Below are 22026 nucleotides of genomic sequence, written 5' to 3'. Positions count from 1 at the left end.
CTCCTGCTCCACACCTCAAACTTAAACCCTGCCAGAGCCGGGAGCGTTGTCTCAGCTTGGCCATCACCTCTGGGTGCAAACCCACACACAGGACACAGCTGCAGCAACAGCTGGGGCAGTTCACACTTTGGACTGCATCTAGAAGGGGAATTTAATCATTCTAATTCTTACAGATAGCTGGGGGAATGACCCATTTTCTCAGCTGCTGAAAGACAAAGCTGTTGTAAGGCTATAAAGATGATTTAAGAGTATGTATCAGTTTAGAGGGGAAAAAATTCTGCAAGCTCAGACAGTTGTAAAATTGCCACTTTATGGCTGTGTCTGCTTGGACTCTGCCAAATTTATGAGGCCACAACACCTATATTATTGAATATAATGTCTAGCTTCTATTACCTTGTCTTTGCAATCAAATCTAATGTTTAACATCCCAGCCCTTCAATAATGACACTCCATATCAATTAAAAACAATAAAACCAGTTCCTTTCAGATATTACTTGAGGCTCAATAGCAATTAGTCAAAGACTGCAGATGCAGGATGAGGGATGAAATACTCTTGGCAACTTTTGGTCCACCAAGGATCCATATATCCACTTTTCCCACCCCTCAGTGCAGCAGTGGTTTAAATTACACAGCCTCATCCCATCCCACCACAGAATGTCTTGATTGCAAGAACACAGGCACTGTTAAACACAACCACCTCCTCTCTACAATTCTCTGCTCACAGGGAAAACTGGATTCATCGAGGCTCAGCAATTGTGAAATTGGGCAGAATGGAACTCCAGAAGAGACTCTGTTAATTACAGGAAATCCCATAAAAACCAGGCATGTTAAGTGCACAGAAATTACTGGGAACCGGAAAGGCATTTCAAGAAAAAAGTAAATCCTCTTAAATACCTCCCTCCCTCCTCCTCTGTTTTTGGTTTTTTCCTCCCTGCTTTTACCTCAGAACTCAGATTTTGCTGTGGTTCTGTTCAGCATTTCCAGGGTGCTGCCCGGCCCCCCAGCCCCAAGGGTCTCCTGTCACTGTGAGCCTCTCCCAAAAAGACACACAGAGCTACAAATTTGGGGAGATCAGAGCAGCAGGGACAATCCCCCACTTTATTTATTACTTCCAGTTATAGACTTTTAGCAAGGTGACCATGGATTGGAGAGTGGCATTCCCACCTCTCAACCACATTAGACAAAGAGACTCATTCAACCTCCCCTTCTCTCAGAGAAGGAATTAAAAATGGCAATATTCACAAAACACAATCTCCTTGTTTACATGAACAAACGTGAGAAAGTGTACACTTCTACTTTAGTATAAACATTTAGTAAACTAGTAAAATATCACAGTAACAGTTCCCCTTACCTCCAGCCCGGGGCGGGGTCCCACAGAGCAGCACGACCCCCTGGCCCTCCCGCACCGACACCGCGCTCCTCATCTTCGTCCTGGGGCTCTCTGCATCTGCCAGGGAAACACAAGAGAGCAGGACGTCAGGAAACACCAGCAGACAAAGGATTGACACCCTGAAATCCTGACCTCAGTGAGCAGGGAGTCAGGAAACACCAGCAGACAGGGAAATCCTGACCTCAGTGAGCAGGATGTCAGGAAACACCAACAGACAAAGGATTGACACCCTGAAATCCTGACCTCAGTGAGCAGGGTGTCAGAGAACACCAGCAGACAGGACAGTGACACCCTGAAATCCTGACCTCAGTGAGCAGGATGTCAGGGAACACCAGCAGACAGGGACTGACACCCTGAAATCCTGACTGACACCCTGAAACCCTGACCTCAGTGAGCAGGACTGTCAGGGAACACCAGCAGACAAAGGATTGACACCCCGAAATCCTGACCTCAGTGTGCAGGATGTCAGAAACACCAACAGAAGGGGACTGACACCCCGAAATCCTGACCTCAGTGAGCGGGATGTCAGAAACACCAGCAGAAGGGGACTGACACCCCAAAATCCCAACCTCCCACCTCTTGCAGCTCAGCCCGGCAGCCGCAGAAGGAAAGGCTGCTCAGCCCGAGGGAGGGTGGCAGAATTAGGGCTGGAAGGAACTAATCTGCAGTGAGATAACTGAACAGATCCTGTGGTTAATTTTGTTCTTATGTCTGGATTCTGCCACCCTGACTCTGATAACCAAAAAGGAGGCAGTGACTCAAAAACAGGTCCTTGAGCCACTGTTTCTTTGGAAATGGAGGCTGTGGTGAATACGGCATCAAGATTGTACTGAGCTCCCATGTCCAACGTAAAATAACATTAATAACAGCTATTCAGGAAACAGCTATGGATCTTTCCCAAGAGAAAGGAACCTCCTGGGCCATATTCCTGCAGGAGAATCCCCAGGAGCATCACTAAGCCAGGGCTTTGCACCTCGGTGTGCTGACCCAGTGCCCAGCTCCGACTGGCCTCGGGTCTCTGGGACTGTTTCAAGCTGTGTAAGGAGCACAGGAGGTGATCCTGAGGTGGAAGGGACCCACAAGGATTACTGAGTCCACCTCCTGGCCTAGCAGGACACGCCAAAAATCACACACAGCATTGTCCAGCACTCCTTGAGGGGGAAGCAAACACTTCACTTTCTATAAATGTAAATATTTTACCATAAAGTAAGGTTTTCCCTCTACCTGATGAGTCAAGAAAGTTGGGCCTCATTATACCCTTAAACTAAGTTAAATACAACATGTAAGACACACCAAGATCGAAGTCCCACACAAACAAAGGCTTTTCCATAAATAAACCATATATTTTTCCATAATAGAAAAGCAGGCAATTTGAAAAAAAATAAAATCTGTTTATAACCTTGTACAGGATTCTAAACTAACACAGTCTTTAAATAAGGCTGTCTTTATAACCAAGCATAATAGGAGCAGTGAGTTGACCAACAGTAGCTATTTCCCCAAAATATAGTGTTTTTTATTACTGCAAAGCAACAGCTGTTACAGTGAGAACACTGAATAAGAGCGATTAGAATTTCAATGCTTCCTTTAAAAAACGCTGCAGTAGGGGAGTGTTGTACAATCCTTTGTCAGTGCACGTGAAGTTCACAGGAATCTTTCTGAGAAGGGCTGTTTTCAGCTTTCCAAGTGAATTTCCACTCTCAGAATAAACCCAGAACCTTTTGCTGGACACGATGTCGAAGTCAAATACAACCCCAGCCAAACTGATTTCACTCAGGGATCACAGAACAGCACAGCCTTAAATTAGAATCTCAGGTCTTTCAAACATCTTGCTCTTTCCCCATAACATCAGACATTCACCAGCTGCCCCAACACCATTCCCCAGAGCAATGGAAGGAAAAACCAGGAGCTGACAGCACCTCAGAGAACACACACTGCTCTGTTTCAGGGTGAATCACACCCACAGAATTAGTGCTTTACATACAAAATTAATCTAGACCACATTTTGCCCTCTTACAGATCACAAGTCTTAAATCTTCAGTAATACCATTTCCATAACTGAAATGGGTTTTTAAGCCCATGTGCTCATTTATTGCAACTACAGACCCTCAGAACCTCCCTTGTCTTTGTGTTGTCCAATAAATCGTATGGGATTGGGCTGGGAGCACCTCAGGAAGGGATGTGGGACATGCTGGAGGATTGGGAAGGGAATCACCCCAGAGGCAGCCAGAGAGGACCCACCAATATTATAAAAATTGCAATTATTAATCACCGATTGCAGGTGAAGACTGCAATCACAGAAAAACAGTTTTTGGGGAGACACAAAGCAATGCACATCCACCCAAAAGTGGAGAATTTGAGCCATGCTGCAATAAAAGAATCATTTCCCACAAATTAGCAGGAAGCACCCCATCCCACCTTCCAGAGCAGCTCAACCACCACACAGCTGCCAAAATCCAACCACTTAATTCCTCTACAAACTCCTGGACTTCTCTTGTCTGGCACGGCTTTAAATATAATGAAAAATCACCATGCAAAACAGGGGCAGGGCTCTTTATTAGCATTACACAGGGAAGTCCCAATCTCTGACCCTGGAGAGCACTGGCTGCTCCTCAGCACGATGCTGCTCTGATTTCCAGGTGCTCCTGCAGCAGGTTCAGAGGACTGAAAGTCAAATCCAGGCATGTTTGGAAGGATATCAAGAGTGATTTTTTATCTCTGAGCTTCTTTGTTAGGTTTTTGTTTGATTTTTTTAATAAAGCCACTATCCCAAGCACAATAACACGAGGGAGTAGAGCTTTATCTTTTAACAAAACTTATTATTACATGATCTCATTGGGAAGGGACATGAAGTCCTCAGGGTAAATAAAATACCTTAAAAGGTGGACTAATAATGGCAAAGCTTGTTTATTTTTACAGATTGAACTGTATCCTTGAAATCTGAGGCTCTTTTCCTGCTGAAACGTCTCAATAAATAAAATCTGACTGGAAGCAAGGAACAGAGATCAGGACAGAGGATGGTTTTGAGGAGTGGTGAGTCAGAACAGGACTCAGCACCACGGGATGACAACCTCCTGAAAGAAAAGGCCAGAAACACCTGAAGTATTTCTGCATTTTATCTGCTGGACTAAAGATTTTTAAAACTCTCTCAAACTGGTCACCAAACTGAAGTGCTTTCATTAGTCTCTCTTGCCTTGATCTTTCCACTTCTTCCTTGCATTTATTAAACCTCACTTCCAATGTGCTTTCATTTGAAATGCAACTATTCACAGACAAAATTACCAAGTTAATTACTCAACCCTACCAGGCAAAGGCTCTGATCCTGACACTGAAAATATTTTGGTGAAAATGTTACAAAAATCCTCACTGCGAGGGGAAAAAACCCCAACATAAAAGCCAAGCTAGAAGTGTAATTCGCAAATTAAATGCCTTTATTGCCTGTTTATAGTTTGCCATATAGAAGGAAGTTTAAAATTAGCAACTGAGGCTTTCTGACTCCTGAATCAGCCTTTTCTTCTCCTTTCCCCTGATGATACATGTATTTGCCTCATTGCTCTAGTACCAAGTCCATAAAGTTGTATCAACTGAAATACACATACTATTGCAATAAAACAGAGAAAAAAACAGTTCAGGTTTGTTGAAAAGTCTTTGATTCTGCCCAAAGTGAGAACAACAAAACGAGTTCCTGCTCATACAGAAAGGATTTGAAAACTGCACATTCCACTGGGTTCTCTCCTTCTGTTTGACAAGCCAAGTTCTCAGTCTCAAGCACTGAGGTTTGAAGTTGCTGAGAGAGATTCCAAAATGTGGAGTGACAGCAATGCAGCTGTAACAGCTGCACTGGAGCACTCCTGTGGCACTCAGGACAGCTGAAAGACAGGGATCTGTGGATTCATGAGGGGAAAACACGACCTGGAGCATCCCTGTAAGGTCAACGAGACTGAAAACAGGGACATTCCATAAAAGGATAAATCAGAACTCATCGCATTTTATAAACTAATAAATCAGAACTCATCTGCAGAGCTCGCTGACCACAATCACTGCCAGCACCTCCCAGAGATTTCTGTAATCAAGAAGGGAAGCAAAGGAAAGGGGCAAGATCACATCAAACACCACAGCCACGCTTTGGAAAGACACAGAGCATCCTGCTAGGAAAAATCCAGAGCATTTCTGATGACAAAGCTGCTGCACACACACAGCTGCTGCCGTGTGGCACGGCTGAGTTATGTCGTATTTTGTCAGGAAACCTGTGTGATATTTCACCCCCAGACACCAACTCTGTACACAGGAACTTTGTAAGATTTGCGGGCACTGCTAGAACTTAAAGCAAACTCTATTTATTTTTTTAAGTAATACACAGAACACATTGACTGTGAGAGGAGCAGGATTTAGTTTTCAAACTTTTTTTTTTTTTTAATTCAGATTTCCAAGTCCAGCAACACCCAAGCATCTCATCACACTAGTATCAATTGCTCTTTATTGTCAACACTTGTTTATTAGCAATTCTACCACGTTTTGAAAACTGCAGAACAAGGATTCAAGCTCTAAAAACATAATTGTGCCTTAATAGCCACGAAAATATTTATTGTAGTGCTGCATCAGACCCACTGTTTTTCAAAGGAGCAGAACTTGTTAAATACACTTTAGGTATAATTCTGTACTGGTAGGATGTTCAAGTGCCTAAATGAGTCAGACAACCAAATCTAAGCTGCTTTCTTGAGTGGGTAATTCTGAAGTGAGGACTCTGTTTGATGTCAGCCCATAATGAAGCACTAATTCACAGCCCACTCGCCCTGGTAAAAGTCACATTATTGAAAAGATCGGAAATTCCACTCTCTCAGCTCTTGAGGGCAAATAACAGCCTCAGCACGTTGTAATAGCTATGCTGGTAATGAGAACTGCTGGAGAAAACAGACTAACACCAATTTGTTTCTTTGAAAAGAAAAAACAAACACTAACAACAACAAAACGCCACAAACTTCACCACCAGCCCCTAACTCACCTCTTCCCCACCACCCTATACCCCAGAACTTGGCTACACCAAGGCATTTCTGTAGTCATGAATTTTGTATTTCTTTAGACAGGCACCCACAACTGAAGGTACACTTAGCATAATTAATTTCCATCAGGATATTTGGGATACCTGGCCTGTTAACCCCAACACACAGCCTTGAAAAACACCACACCAGGTGAGCCAGTGAAAAACCTCCTGCTGCCTTCCCTGCATCGAGCCTGGGAGAATCTCACTGAGGCAGGAGCAAAATGAGACCAAAAATGATCTCTGTAATCAATTTCTGCTGGGCAGAGAGAGGGGATAAAAATATTAACAGTGAACATTACTCAAAGCAGGCAGGGTGGGGGAGATTTGTCACTCCAGGAGAGAATCAGAGGCTGTTGGGGAAGCATCTCAAGAGTTTCACTTGGTCAGGCTGGTGCTTCAGGGAAAGCACAGAATTCCCCACCAACCTCTACAAAATCCCTTTCTGCTGTGCCATGTGGCTGAACTTGCGTTTGATGCCCTGAAAGCTCCACGCCAAGGCAAACAAAACAACTTTTGTTTTGTTTTGTCCCACCCTTCAAGGCTCATTTTACACTCAGACAACTTCTGAGTTTGGAAATATTACCCCCCCTCTCTGTTCACATCAACCCCACCAGCAGAGCCCACCTGAGTGTTTGTGCATCCACAGAAATATTGTCAATAAAATGCAGCAAGCCTCCGTGCAGAACAGACCCTGCAGGTTGTTTCCACCCCACAAAATGCTGAATATCTCACAGGTGAGTCCTGCTGGGGTGAACAGGCTGCTGGAGGCAGGTGCAGGGAACAACCAGCCAACAGCAGCAAAAAAAAAAAAACCCTTTCAAATCTTTGAAACTCTTCCCCTTCCCCTGAATCAATTTGAGGTGCAGGAAAATACGTAACAGGAGAAAAAATTAAACACTTTTATTAAAGGAGAATAATTCAAAAGTCTGTGTCATATAAACACAAGTGGGAGAAACTAAAAAATAAACTGGCACAGATGTATCAGAGTGTGGTGAACAGGAGATGCCAGCATGGGAGGAGGTAGAAGAGCAATAATGAGGGGAAAGATGGACAGAGAGGGATGAGGTGATTTGTGGGCTCTGTGGAACTGTAGGAGGGGACCAGAGACAGTAGAGATTAAAAAAAAAAAGGCAGTAAAAGAATATTAACAGCATAAAAGTTGAGTCAACATCTGATAAGCAGGGAGTATTTTTTTTTAAACATGCTTTGCACGGGCAAAAATGCACTGAAAGAACTGGAAAAAAAGCAAACCAAACCCTAACAGCATTACTAGGGAAATGCATGTTTTGAAAGAAAAATGTTCTCCAATAGGTATTTCCAAAAATATGCCTTTCATAAATTCCTATTATCTGGGAATTACCACTCAACTCCAGGCAAACACAGCACTGAACAAAGCATTTCAGGCAATTTGAGGAGTATCTCAGGAGGCAAGGATGTTTGCTCAAGGAAATTATCCTACAGTCGACTTCTCAGATGCAACACGGATTTTTTTTTCCCTCTAACACTTTCCCAAAACAAGCCCTGAGAACATCCTGACAGTCAACTAAGCAGCAGCCCTCGTAACCACAAAGCAGGTTTAGTGCTGAAGAACACCAGGCTATTCACATTTTAATAGTTCAACGGATGGCTAAAGCCCTGCCAGATCTAGCTCTAATTATCTGAAGGTTTGTTTATTTATTAAATATGCAGCAGTGTTCCCAAAAAGCTTTTCCTCGATAAATAAATCAATGCAAACCATCCTACAACAGCTCTGGTTTGAAGCACTGGGAACATGCTGGTGACAGTGGGAGTTATTTTTTTTTTTTCCTGCCACTGACTTCAAACATAAAGATGTTTGCAGAGATGCCACCTCTCCACAGAGGAATGGGCAGATTCTGCCCCAAGTATTCCCAAATATTTCATCACCAGAAAGGATTCCTGGGATGTGGCAGCCAGGATCTGTCATTTCCTCCCCTCTCAAGGTGTGGAGCAGCAGGCACAGATCCCAGCTTTGACTGGGGCCAGAAGAGATGTGACAGTGACAAAGAACAGAGCCAGCAGATGGAGAAGTGTCCTGCCACAGACGCCTCACCCCGGCTGCTCTCCACACTCCCAAACACCAACCTGGGAGTCAGCACAAAAACTCAATGCTCACAGCCCTTCCAAACACTTGTGTTCTCATCCAAATGTGTGGCCTCACATGGGCTGAGCAAAATAATATGAAATATTTGGTTGTATGTGCAGTGAAACAAGTCATCTCCCCATCCATCAGCTACAACAGTGAAATAAAGTGCCAAGAATAAGAGTTCCAACCTTAACCCACGACTTACCCTCCCAAAATCACCTCAGAAAATCCCATTTTCTGTTCCAAAACCAGCTGGGTTTTATTTCCAGTTCCAGCTGCTGTACCATATTTTTACCTGGACATGTTAAACACTAATGGACTTCTATTTTTGTATTTATTTTAATAATTTTCCTGTTTAGTGGTTCTCAACCTCAGGTATGTTATGCCTCAGCTCATTAATAAAAGAAATACAAGGGAAGCTGGAGAAAGTGACTATTTTTGCATAACTGAATTCAACAACCCACCTGAAGTGGGTTATTGCTGTAGAAGCTGTAGAGAGGATAAGGTACAAGGACAGATTCAAGCTGTAACAAAAATAATATTTACAGAGGAATTCAGGAGAACTTAAAACTTTTAATTCTGTAATAGAAGATGAAAAAGACAGGCAGAAATAAAAGTAAGACGTTTTCAGAGCACATTTGCCTGGCTCATGGAGAGAAGGAAGAGTTATTTCACTGTTATTAACTATTCACATCACAGTTTGAAGGAAGAGGTGGGCGAATTTTCACATTTGACAAATAAAGTACCTCAGACTCAGTATCCTGAGTGCAGCATTGGGACTGACATTAATTGCTGCAGTGAAGTTCAAACCTCCCATTTCTGAATCAGGGAGATGATGTGCTCTTCCCCGTGCTCCACTCGAGCCCTGCAGGATCTGAGTGAGCACCAAGATGTCACCACAGCATAAAACAGGTTCTGCAAAATTGCTGCAAACATTTCTGACTATAAATCTCCGGGGTTACTCGCTAGGATTAGACTACATTAACAGGCTCAGAAGGACAGCAGAGATAAGAAAAATGATCTATTTCCATCCCAGCACCGTGCAGCAACACTGAAGTTGTAGCTTAATGGATGTTCAGGAGCACATCAAAGCAAAGAAGAAGAGATTTTGTTCACCTCCTTCACAGTAGGAAAAAGTGGCTAAAGCAGAGGGTCTGGAGTTATTTCTTTACAGACTCCAGGGAAAGGCATTTCTTACCCTGTTGTCATTTGCAGCTGACAAGCAAACGGGTATTTTCTGTGGCAGATAAGGCAGAAAAATTGAAAGAAACCCCGTGTTACTGTGATGTGGACAGCAGAGAGGTTTAAAACAATAATAATTTGCCCAGTTCACATAAAAATGCAAAAATTAAAATTACAACTTTATCTCTAGGAGACAGACCATGGAGGAGTCCATGAGGCAGAATCATTTCTTCAGTGCTGAAGATGAAAAACAAACGGTGAAGTTTCCCAGTGAAGTTAGATCTCCAACCTGTGCACAAGCACGAGCTGTTAATTCATTATTTAATGAAAAGCAGAAAAGCACTGCATAACCTAATTCAGTACTGTGCAAATGCATTGCTCTCTAGTCCCTAATAAAATCAAAAGAACACACTGAGGCTGCAAACTCAATTATTTGGAGGTAGAAAATACCAGAATTAAGGTTGCCTAAGACCACAAACACTGGCAGAGGAACAAACCAGATTTCACTGATGGTTCACACCAGAGCTTCCTGCTATTGAAGCAGCCACTTCCCTGTCCTACCTGGAAACCTCTTTAAGTGCTGCTGAGTGTGTTTAATTAGTTTTCAAGAGCCTGAGTGCTCAGTGGAAGGTGTGAAGTTACTGTGCAGCAGGCACTGAGCTCTGGCTGAGTGCTGGCTCCTGCTCCTGGGCGATGTTTGGGGACACCAGAGGAGCAGTGGCCACTTGTAGCTGCTCCAACACGCAGAGCAAGACCCGTGGCTGCTGTTCTGCTGATCTGAGCTGTGGAAGCAACTTGCTCACATTTGTACTCCCCATCAGCAGCTCCCAGCAGGCAGCAAAGGCTCCTTGGTGTGGGGTGAAGGGATTTGGAGCAGCTCCGGGAGATGCCCAGAGCGGCTCTCTGCAGGATGCTCCTGTATCCCTGCCCACCACAAGGTCAAAGCACTGGATCCTGGTGGCCTTTCTGAGGCAGGACAGAGCCAAGGGCTGCAGCCAGACAGCCCCAGGTGGGAATGCCAGCCCCAGGTGGGAATGCCAGCCCCAGGTGAGAATGCCAGCCCCAGGTGGGAATGCCAGGCCCAGGTGGGAATGCCAGCCCAAGGTCACAATGCCAGCCCCAGGTGGGAATGCCAGCCCCAGGTGGGAATGCCAGCCCCAGGTGGGAATGCCAGCCCCAGGTGGGAATGCCAGCCCCAGGTCACAATGCCAGCCCCAGGTCACAATGCCAGCCCCAGGTGAGCTACTGCAGGGTGGGGAAGGGGCTAACACAAGGGTCACACAGTGGGAGCGAGCTGTGAGAGCAGCACAGACATCCCACAGCTCCTCCTGATCTCCCGTCACAGGGGGACACCAGTAACCTCTGGCACAGCCTCCTTTCTCCAGCCCGAGTGCTGGGAGCACTCCCTGACATCCCCCAGACACTGCTCCTGCCAGTGACAGCCCAGGCTGACCAGTCCAACCAGGGGGACAAACTCCACATCCTTTAACCAAACCCAAATCCCACCCGCTCTGCCACTCATCCCCTTCTGCCCCTCACAGCCTCTCCAGAAATCACAGCAGCCTTTTCAGGACACGTGCTGGAGCTGCAGCCTGGTTACAAAACCTCTCTTTCAATATTAATCATTGCTCTGACCCAGATGTAACACAGACACGTTGAAAACCCAATCAGTGTAATCCCCATGCAGAGATCAAATCCTGTGTTTTGCTTTGTGCAGGCAGAACGATAATCATTACACAATTAACAAAGGGGTAAATAGATGACAAAATTGCATTTGGCCTGGCTCAGACTACACTGGGATCTGCAGTGTCTGGAGGAAGGGCGGGAGACCCTCGCAAGCATGACCTGGAATAAATTAAACTCATCACACAAAGCATTTGTGGTGAGCACTCAGAGCCCTGACCTGCTCAGTCACAGATCAGTGCCACCAGGGCGTGTGGCACACCAGGACATCGCTGTCCCCACGTGTCTGGAGCTCACCTTGGACCAGGACAGACCTTCCCAGCCTCCGGGGTGTGAGAAACCAACCCTGCCCTTGCCATGGAGCCAGAGAACAGCAAAGTCTGGAAGGATGCTGAGGTGCCACAAGTTTAGACACAAAGCTCAGACCTGCAGTCACAAGAGAAGTTGATTTTTTTTTCACCAAAGCAGGATTTATTACAAGGCAATAAGGTTTCTTGAAGAAATAAGATAGTAATTCCACTGAATCCCCATCAGGAAATATAGGAGAAAAATAAGGGATGGGTAAGATGCAATTGGCTTAACAGAGATGCTGAAGTTACTTTTAAATGGAAGCAAAAAAGATATACACGAAAAGATGAAAGAGTAAGTAAGAGTAGCACGTGTTATTAAGAGCTGAAATTACAATATACTAAGGAGAAAAATGCTACATTTTGCTAACCAAAGCAGCATAAAAATTCTTCTGAAAAGAATCTGAAATAAAATCAGAAAGAGAGATATAGTAAGAACTCAGAGGTTCAAAACCAGCCAAATGCAAAGGAGTGTTAACTACAGATAAGGAAATGTTAATATCAGATGATTAAAAACCAAAAGCAACATATCACAGACCCATTTGACACCCAGGGAAGCCTCTGGCAAATTACAAGAGTTCAGGCAGCAGATGAGAAGCTGTGGCAGTGCAGAATCAGCCCCTACACCCAACAAATCACTGGCTCATTTGATTTTTTAACTTAATTAGCGGGTAAAATAGCAGTGTGTACAGTAGAGGCAATCAATGCAATTCCAAGTCATTAGATGTGACAATGACAGTAAGTCCATCCAGGGAACCTGCACTCAGGGCCAGGATTCCTGCTGGGGCTGGAATTGGTGTCCCCAGGGTCACTGCTGACCATCCTCTCCCAGCTGGCATTCCCAAAATCAGGGATCACTGCAGAGCAGACACTGCAGACATTCCCTGCAGGCTGGGGGAGTGCCTGGGGGTTTCTGGAATGCCACCAACTTGTAAATGACAAACTGCAGTGGACTTTAAAACACTGCTTTCAACTTCAGACCAAAGTGATTCCCTCATGTCATTAATATTTAAACCTGGCTTCGCTTGTTTTGGGTAAAGAGGTTTTGACTCAGTTACTTCTATTTCACGACAACATCTGTATAACATTTTTGTAAAAAGCTGTAGAAATGAAAAGTGCTAAGGAAACAAATGAAGGCACTTGAAACACAAGTGGTAAAGAGAGCTTGTACCCAGCTGGTGAGTTCATCTTCCCAGTCTGCTCCATCCCCCAAAAGCCAGTCCAAACACATTATCCAGCAGCACTCTATTTTTTTTTTTTTTGCTCTTCTTGCAGCAAGAGAGCAAAAAGAAAATGCAGGGATCATCTGAGCACATTAACCTCCCTGGAAGAGAAGGGAATGAGACAAGGTCTTTAGAGAATTGCATTCTGTCTGCCTCCGCATTACACTTGAATGAAAGCAAAATTATGTGGAAGAACTGTTAGTTTACCGAGGGGTCAAGGAGATGACAGCTGTGGCAGGAGGAGGCAAACCTTTAATATGCCATGATGGACCAATGTGCACATCCTTCAGTGGATGAATAAACGTGGCTGAACAGGGGCTCACACCTGAGCAAGCAACGGCGTGGATTAATAAACTCAACAACACAGGCTGCAGGGGTGCAAAAAAAAAAGCAATTCCTGAGGAATACCTGAGTTCTGCTACTCTGTTTATAGAATCAAATACAATCCCAGTGTTGCTGAGAAGGGTTTAATAGACTGAGATGTGTACATAAGGAGAAAAGCCCCAAAACACAGGGGGAGCTCAAATCTCTTTGCTGGGATCCGAGCAGAATAATTCTGTGACAGATATTCCGTGTGCACACTGATCCCCAAACTGCTCCTTGCAGGGTGGGGTAATCCTCAAATAAATCATTAACTGCAATTTAATAAAAAGTCATGGGCTGAAAAAACACAGTTCCATTAAAAAAAAAAAAAAAAAAAAGAGAGAATATGTCTCTCTGCACAGGGCTGAGAGAGGCAATAACAGGAAAATAAAATCAGGTACTGCATCTCTTCTCATAAATACAGAGAATTTCCTTGGTTATTAAATGAGACTCCCCACAAGCCCCAGCCTGTGCTCTCTGTAACTACTCAGTGCCACACTGGATGAGAAACAAGACATAAATACATAATCAATACCAGAATAAAGACACAAGCAAGGCAGTGTAATAGGAGCAGCTCTCTAACTTCTATTGCTTCACTTTTAAGACGCCTACTTTGCTTTGCAATGAACATCAGAAAGCAAAATACGCAGGTTGGCAGCAAACTGGAGCTCTGAGAAAGCATATTTAAAGTAATGTGATATCCAATGAAGGCACTGAAATTGTTTTTTGCAATCTGTCCACATTTATTGGGCTGCAGCCAGGGGTTAATTCAGTCAAACTTTACAGCGTATTTCTTATAAATTCACTGGATGTCAGAGTAATTCTGTGCATCCCAAGACAACTGTGCTTGTTGTTATAGAATGACAGCATCATTTGGGTTGGGAAAGACCCCCAAGATCCTGAGTCCATCCATTCCCCAGCACTGCTGAGTCCCACTAAACCACATCCCTAAATCCCCCTCTGCACATCTCCTAAGTGACCTCAAAAGAAAAGGAAATCTGCTCTGTGTTATTTGAAGAACACCTTCAATGAGATAATGTTGTCTAAAACCAAGGCAGGGCACTCTACATATCAAACAAAAAAAAACCAAAAAGAAAAACAAACCCTACTTGTACCCAATGATGAAGTCAAATTCTCTCAGCCACCCAGCCAAGCCTCCCCTTATTTCAAGTCCTCATCAGAAGCCTTTTAGCAACACCCTTTTTTCTACATCACAGCTTGGTGCTCTAAAACACAAATTGATATTCTAAATCTTTATTTCAGTTTGAGGGGGCTCCAAATCCAACAGCCTCATGAGCCACGGAGGGTGGGGCAGGACACAGCACAGCCGTGTTTCTGTTGACTGGAACAATTTTCATGTTTGATTTTATTTTTTTTTAACTTGCAAACTCCAGTTGAAAGATCAAAGCATTCAATTCCTACTGAACGTTCCTATTAACTTCAATGGGCTTTAGATCAGGGCCTTAATGGGGTATTAATGTAATGTAAACATTTTTAAGTATTATCTTAATATTATCAGTAGCATGTTAAATGGGCTAACAAGACCCCATTAGGGTAATTCTGACAAACAAATCAAGGGCTGAAACTTTCCTTAGCAAGGACTTGCTTTGATTTTCCAGTGAATATAAGCTCTGTTTTCCCAAATAATCCATATTTCAGAGTTTGTAAGAACAGTCCTGCAATGCAAAAATCCTAAGGAATGTCATTACTTTTCTTACACAAAGAAACCAAGCACACACAGAAAATAACTAAAAGTATTTTTGATTTAGAGCTTTACCAGGTGAGAGGAGCTATGCAGGAAATGCTGAAATTTTTACTTATTTATATTTTTTTTTCAGAAATGAAGTCAGCATTTCAAAAGCCTCCTGTTAAAAAGATTTCAGATTTTAGGCATGAAGTCTGAAAATCAAAAATCATCTTGGTGTCCATTGTCTCCCTTGCACTTCAGACTCATATTAAGCAAGTCCAGTGAAGGGGAGTATTTAATATGAGGAAAAGATGAATGAACAGGTTTTAGGCTGTGATCTGGAGCCTCATCCCTGGGACTCTGGGCATTCAAGCACCAGGATTCTCCCAGTTCTGCACCTTGGACCAAGGGGAGAAGGGCTGGACACAAAGCTGGGGGTCCTGCCCAAAACTCAACCTCTCCTGAGAGATTCCAACTGAGGAGCAAACTCATGGCAAGGCAAGATTTACCTTTGCTCACAGTGGCACTTTTCCCAAGTTAAACCATAATGCTACAAATAATTAAATCTCTATTTTTGGCTGAGCCTAAACTTTTTGGAGGAGTTAAGCTGATGCAACATCCTAAAACAGCGCTAAAGCTTTAACCTTGGTGAAAAAACCACAAGGGAAAATGATGTGATAAACAGCTTTGGGAGGAAAAAAACATCTTTTAGCTCTCTATTTCTTGCTCCAAAATATTCTTTCCCTTATTTTCTATGCCAGAAAGTCTCTGCTTTCTCCTTGCCACACTCCTCTCCTTCTCAAGTTATTCATGCACAAGCTTTTGAAAGATAGTAAGAGACAAGCAGATTTACATCAAAAAAAAAAAAATAGAGATAAGGTTGCTATGGGAATAAGAAGACAAAAACTGTTACTTAATCCAACATAAAAAGGATGAGAACTGGAGAGAACTCAGATGGAATTGAAACTGTCACCCCAACCAATGAGGTTATGATCTGAAACAACTGCTTTTTCTCCCTCATTTCCTCTATGCTTTCATGTAATTTCATTTTCTCGTCAGAATCTCTTTGCAGAATACAATATTTCGTGTTCAGATTCAAAAAACTTTAAAAAATGAATTAGAAGTAATATTTTCCCATATGTTGCTCACTACTGTCACTCACCAGGCCAACTCTTGCAAGAGCTGAAATATGTCCCCTCTGCAGCAATGCTATGGATGGAGATGTGAAATTGGAGATGAATCTTCAGATTTCAGATATAAATTATGTATAAAAAATAGATCCAGCCACGTAATTGTCTCACTTTTAACTACAGTCTGTGGTCTGCAATGAAGTTTTACATAGGCTAGTAAGGAGATTCAGATCTAGGGTTTTTCTGTAGAAAATCAAAGGCAGTTCTTACAAACTCTGAAGGCAGGAAGAATTGTCACACAGCCCCTCTCCCCAGAAAGTCAAGGCACCATTACTGTCAGCAGCTTATCTCAGAAAACACTGGCTCTTATCAGTGCTGGCTGGAATCGCTGCCCAGCCAGCACAAAACATCCTGCCAAGGAATGAATCTGTCCTATTTTCAAATTGTTGATACAGGATAAATGTTTCTTCTCACTTTGAAAAGCGCAGGGAAAATGTCTTTCCTTCCATTCCACACCCCAGAGCTGCCCTGACTCAATAAATCCAGGGCCATGTGATCTCCCAACACAGCAAATCTTAAAAATGAGAAATGGGATGAAAACCTTAAAACACTCAATTCATAAAGTCTCTACCAGTGGATGATTTCTGGCAATATAAAGACTGGAAATAATCTGGAATAAAAACTTTTCCTGGACACGCAGCACAGCTTTGGAAGAGGAATTCTTATTTTAACCTTTTCTCTGCCAAGCTATCTCCAATATGAAAATTTGCCATTCGGGTGTTCACCAACAGGGAGATCTTCATGTGCCACCTCTGAGCTACAGGAGGACCCTTAACTGAATCAAACAACCTGAGGATTTTATTGTTTTCTGAGTTATAAATAGCCATACGAGGAATCAGGATAAAATATACACTAATTACCCTTGACTATGCAAATGGAGCTATTTTTAATTGAGGTTTAGACCATGCTGAAGTTCTCATTGCACAACAACTGCCAGAGGCAGGGGAATGCTGTGCTCTCCTCTGCAGTCCTTTTTGCTTCTTGCTGCATGCAGAGCACCTCGAGTTGCACTAAATTCTTTTGCAGAGGAGCTGCAAGGTGTGACTGCAGCTCACTGAGGCACAGTGAGGGTGGAGTGGCAGCACTGGAGATGCAATTTCTGATTATTTCAAACAGGATCCTGACACGCTCTGCTGTCCCTGCTGAATAAAAGTGATGCTCACACGGTACTTTTTAACAAAATGACACTTTAGAGATAGGAACTAACCCTTGTGTGTATTTAGGATAAATGTGGTATGTCTCAGCTTTGAGACTCCTCTTACCCAGATCCTTGGGACCACACAAAAACTTCCAAAGTGCCATTAGGCTTTTTCTTGGCAAATTAAATGGAAATTTGGGTCACCTGCACAAGCTCACAGGCATCACCCTCAAACCCAGGTCTCCTCAAAACTCCTTGCATTGTGCTATTATTCCACGTTTCTGTGCCCCTGCCCAGGAGGTGCCACTAAATAATCTTTAAGGTCTCCTCCAACCCAAACCATTCTGTCATTCTCATTTTACACCACAGGGAAACACCCAGTTGGCTTCAGTATGGAATTCCTTATTTACATCACTGCACAAAGTCATTCTGTACCTCCCCTTCTTTACTGAGGTTTTCTGCTCTCATCTACTGAGTCAAATACTACAAATACTTGGAGTGGCTGCTTCAAATAAAGTGGTTTCTACAAATGTTCCTGAACATCTCACCCACAGCCATGCAGAAATAAAGGACAGCCAAGCACAAACACATTTACCTACACATACATTTATTTACCTTCTGCTTTCTACTCCAAGGCTGCAAACACTTCCCTACAGAAAGTTCTGCTTCCTTGCCCAAAGGCCTGGCTTTGAAATGCCTTTGATTTTCTTGAAAGACCCCAAAAAAGTCACCAAGAAAGTCCTCACTCCATGTTCCATCCAAGGAGGGGAAAAACATCACGCTCTTCTAGCCAACTGTATTTTAATATTCTGTTTATAGTTATGGAAATTTGGCTCGTTTTAGCATCAATAAGTTCTGATTGTGCTAATCAGACAAGAATATAAATGAGCTTTTATTCGCTTAGGTTTTCACACACGTTTAGTAAATATGGTTGAGGTTAAGCTTTATCCTTTACAATGTTGTGTTATTTTGTTACTGAAAAAACACTGTGTAAATTGTGTTCTAATCCCTGACAAACACTGATCCCTGAAATCTCTCTGCTGATATGTACATCCTGGATTGGAAGAGCTAAAGGCTACTATTAACACATTTGTTATGACACAAAAAAATGAGAGGTTAATTATGGCACAAATACAGCTTTTGTCCAAGGCACTGGCAGCCACACATTTAAAATCACCAAAAAATTAAAAACCTAAAGCATTCATTTTGAACATCATCATTAAGAACAACAAGAAAAATCAGAACAGTTTCTACTGAAGAGCTTTTTTTAAATGCAAACCGAATTTTTCTCAGTTCTGCTGTTTTGCTGAACATCTGCCAAATTATTCAGCTTTAGATTTCAACCCAGTGTACCTTCCCTGCTTTTCAACTGTCAGCCACAGCCTCTTTAATCTGATTTTTTTAACTCCACTGTGCCCTGAGCCTCTCAAGTGAGGGGGTGGAAGGGATGGAAGCCAAGGGTCTTGCAACAACTTCCAGGACTTCACTTCTGCTGAAACTTTGACAGTGTTGGCCCAAACTAAAACCCAAAAAACAACCGTGGAGAAGCTTCTGGCTTCATGCTAAGGGAAATCAGGGAAAGCTGGGAATCTTCAAAACCTCTTCCAAGGTGTCTGGGAAAAAAGGCTGAAGCCACACAGCAAATAAACAAAACATCAGGCAATGATCTACCTATCAAAAAATTCAGCAAACAGAAGTCCTAAGGCATTGGGATTTACCACAATACATATTAAATCAATATTTAGCTTATGGATTGGAGTAAGTATTCCAGTAGGGATTACTATTCAATGTGCTCAAGCTCCATAACCTTTTACAAGAAATATATTGGAATTACTTGCTGTATTGTAGTGCACTTCAAACTGCAGTAGGCAGAAGAACTGTGTAAGTACAAATGTACAGCCTTCATGCTCAGTAATATTTGCAGTAACAAAATTTTATTGCAGGATAAACCGCCTAGAAATTCCTTCTTGGTAATTTATGTGAAAATCAGAATTGCCACCAGCCAAAATTTCTCCATTCAAATGTCATCAAACCTGCAGTAAGCTTAATTAATGGAGATAAAGGCAGCATTTGTCTTGTTGAAATGAAGCATTAATTGTCTGAAGGTGAGGATTCAGCTTTAAGGTTAGACAGTATCTGCTGCACGAGGGAGCTGCCTTTCAAGAGGAGGCTTTCCTCAGCTTGAAAGATAAAGCAGAAACCAAGGAGACTCTTCAAAAGCTATTAAAGGCCTCTCTTCAAAAAGAATTTGAATGTAACAGCATTTTCTCCACTTCTGGAAATACATATTGTAATATTCCATGCCCATCATGGAAATGCAGACTCCTGGAAATCCATGAGCTTGGAGAAAGGCTGGGATGTAAAGACCTCAACAAAGGTTTTTTTAAATTTAAGTCCAAGGGCTTTGGACTTAAATTTATATCCAGGTCCAAGCTGATATTTAGCTGAAAACACAGATCCTCATGAAGGAGACTTTTTTCCCCCTCACCTAATTCCAAGTGAATGGATTAAACGTGGTCACCTCACTCAGGAGCGCCCAAGGCTGCTCCAGAGGGGAATTTTGCTACCCCAAAAGTCAAGTGCAGTCAGGGCTCTCAGGAGGGGTGAAGACCCTACAAGAACCAGAAGCTGCAAGAATTACACCTGGATTAATTCATGACTTCACCACAGCTCACAGGTGAGTTTTGCACATTCCACTGTGGATGCTGTTCTGCACATTCTACTCCTTTTTATCATGGAAGCTGCTCTTCAGAGTCATTTAAACACAATAATGCTAAAGTGAGTGTTTCCAAATTTTAAATAAGGCAGGCAGAAACTCCACATACATATATATAGACACACATATATATACACACACACATATATATAATGCTCAGCAATCACCTTTTTGCTCCCCAAATACTTCAGAAAAAAGCAGAACTCTTAAGACTGGTTTCTCATTTTGTAACTAACCAAACCCAAACTTCCTGCCAGTGCAATGAATCCTGGTCGTGCTGCACAAGCCATCCCAGCTAAACAATTCTGACAGTCACTACTGGCATAGCTGCACTTGAACATGAAGGCTGGACATGTATAATGCACAAAAAGGAGATTACTATTAATATGCAAAAGCATTATGCATCAGAAGGCAGGCTGGCTCTGTCTGAAGGCTGTAACTCTTAATGAAAACTGAATTTGAACAGGAGTAGTGAATGATGCTGTTTATTTTTTTTTTCTTACAAATGGACTTTTACCCATAAAGAAACTCCCCAGCAAACAAAATCTGAAGAGGACATTTCTGCTTTCCTTGTGGCATGATTTAATCACAACATCAGAGCAGTAAGAACACAGGAGGTTTGCTTTCATGCTCTTTGGAAAACAAAGAAAGAATCACGCTTTCCAATTTCATAAGTCTCCTAAACTTGATACTAAAAAAGAGGAGAACTGTGAATCTGATCCATGACATTGCTGTGCCTGAGGGCTTAACAGTTTATTTCTGTATTAGACTGAGAAAACAAAATGAAAAAATAAAAATGAAAGCAATAAAAACACCTGAATTGACATCAAGAAATACACAGAATATGATCTAGTTTTAAGCTCAAACAGACTGCTGAATAAGGAATTAGAAGAAGAACTTTGTATAATTTAGTATAAAGTGATACAACAGGAATCACACTTCAATGTCCAAATAGTTTATATATATTACTGCAGTGCATTGGATGGGTTTTTTTGTTTGTGGTCTTGTGTTTTTGGTGGGGTTTTTTTGGATTTTTTTTTTTTTGGACAAGGCTTGCAATGGCTGGAGGAAAAAAATTAATAATTATTTGTGATTTTCTCTATTTAAATAAAGTGCAGCAGAGACAGTATTAGGATACACTGTTTGCAGTGGCAAGGAGTCAGAATTGTTTGATTTTTAATCCAAGTGGCGTCTCCAGGTCTCACCCTGGACATGATGTTTGAAATGTGCCCTTTCATCTCCTGAAGGTGAAAAAATTACACATTTACACACAGAGCCCTCCTTGTTTCATTTCCTTGAACCCCATTCCCCAAAGGACCAAGAGCACTCAGGAGAAGTGAAGGCCCTACAGGAATCAGAATTTGCAGAAGTTACACCTGGAATTAATTCATGACTTCGCCACAGCTTAGTTTTGCACATTTTGTTGATGCTGTTTTGCATATTTTACTTCTTTTTATCTTTGAAGCCGCTCTTCAGAGTAATTTAAACATAATAATGCTAAAGTGTGTGTTCTGAAATTCCTCTCCTAACGAGGTAGACATTTGGAAACCCCCCATATATATATATATATATTTAATACTCAGTAATCACCTTTTTGCTCCCCAAGGTAAATGGACAAAAAGACCATGGGATCATTAGTCATACAGATGTAATCACACTTCAATAAACAAAAACCCAAGGGCCACTGTTTTTTTACATTAGATCCTCTCACATTCCCCTCTTTGATGAACTATGAAGATTCACAACGGATAAAGGAAAAGCAATTCAATATAGGGCACTGCAATAAGGGGCCTAGTTTGAAATACATTATCTGCAAAGACAGAGAATGTCAGGGTTTATAAGCCAAGATCAGCATCATCTCCTTTTCTGCAGCTATGATGTTATTTCACAACACTGAACTGCAGACAGCTCTTACTAGAACTGTCTTTTTGCTTATAGGCAAAGCCAAAGAAAAATGGTTTTCTA

At 42.4% G+C, this 22026-nt stretch overlaps 1 protein-coding gene across 2 annotated transcripts in view; it reads right to left on the bottom strand.

The window, feature by feature from the left end:
• CNTN3 (contactin 3) overlaps positions 1-22026 on the bottom strand; it is a 100151-nt gene that overhangs the window by 52003 nt on the left and 26122 nt on the right. For both annotated transcript variants that reach the window (XM_063411679.1, XM_063411680.1), the window contains exon 3: positions 1352-1447. In XM_063411679.1, coding sequence (XP_063267749.1) covers positions 1352-1447 — 96 coding nt within the window. The remainder of the gene's footprint in view (positions 1-1351; positions 1448-22026) is intronic.

This window comes from Prinia subflava, chromosome 14 (genome assembly GCF_021018805.1).
Source record: "Prinia subflava isolate CZ2003 ecotype Zambia chromosome 14, Cam_Psub_1.2, whole genome shotgun sequence".
Classification (NCBI taxonomy): Eukaryota; Metazoa; Chordata; class Aves; order Passeriformes; family Cisticolidae; genus Prinia; species Prinia subflava.
This window is presented reverse-complemented; position numbering and strand designations above follow the sequence as displayed.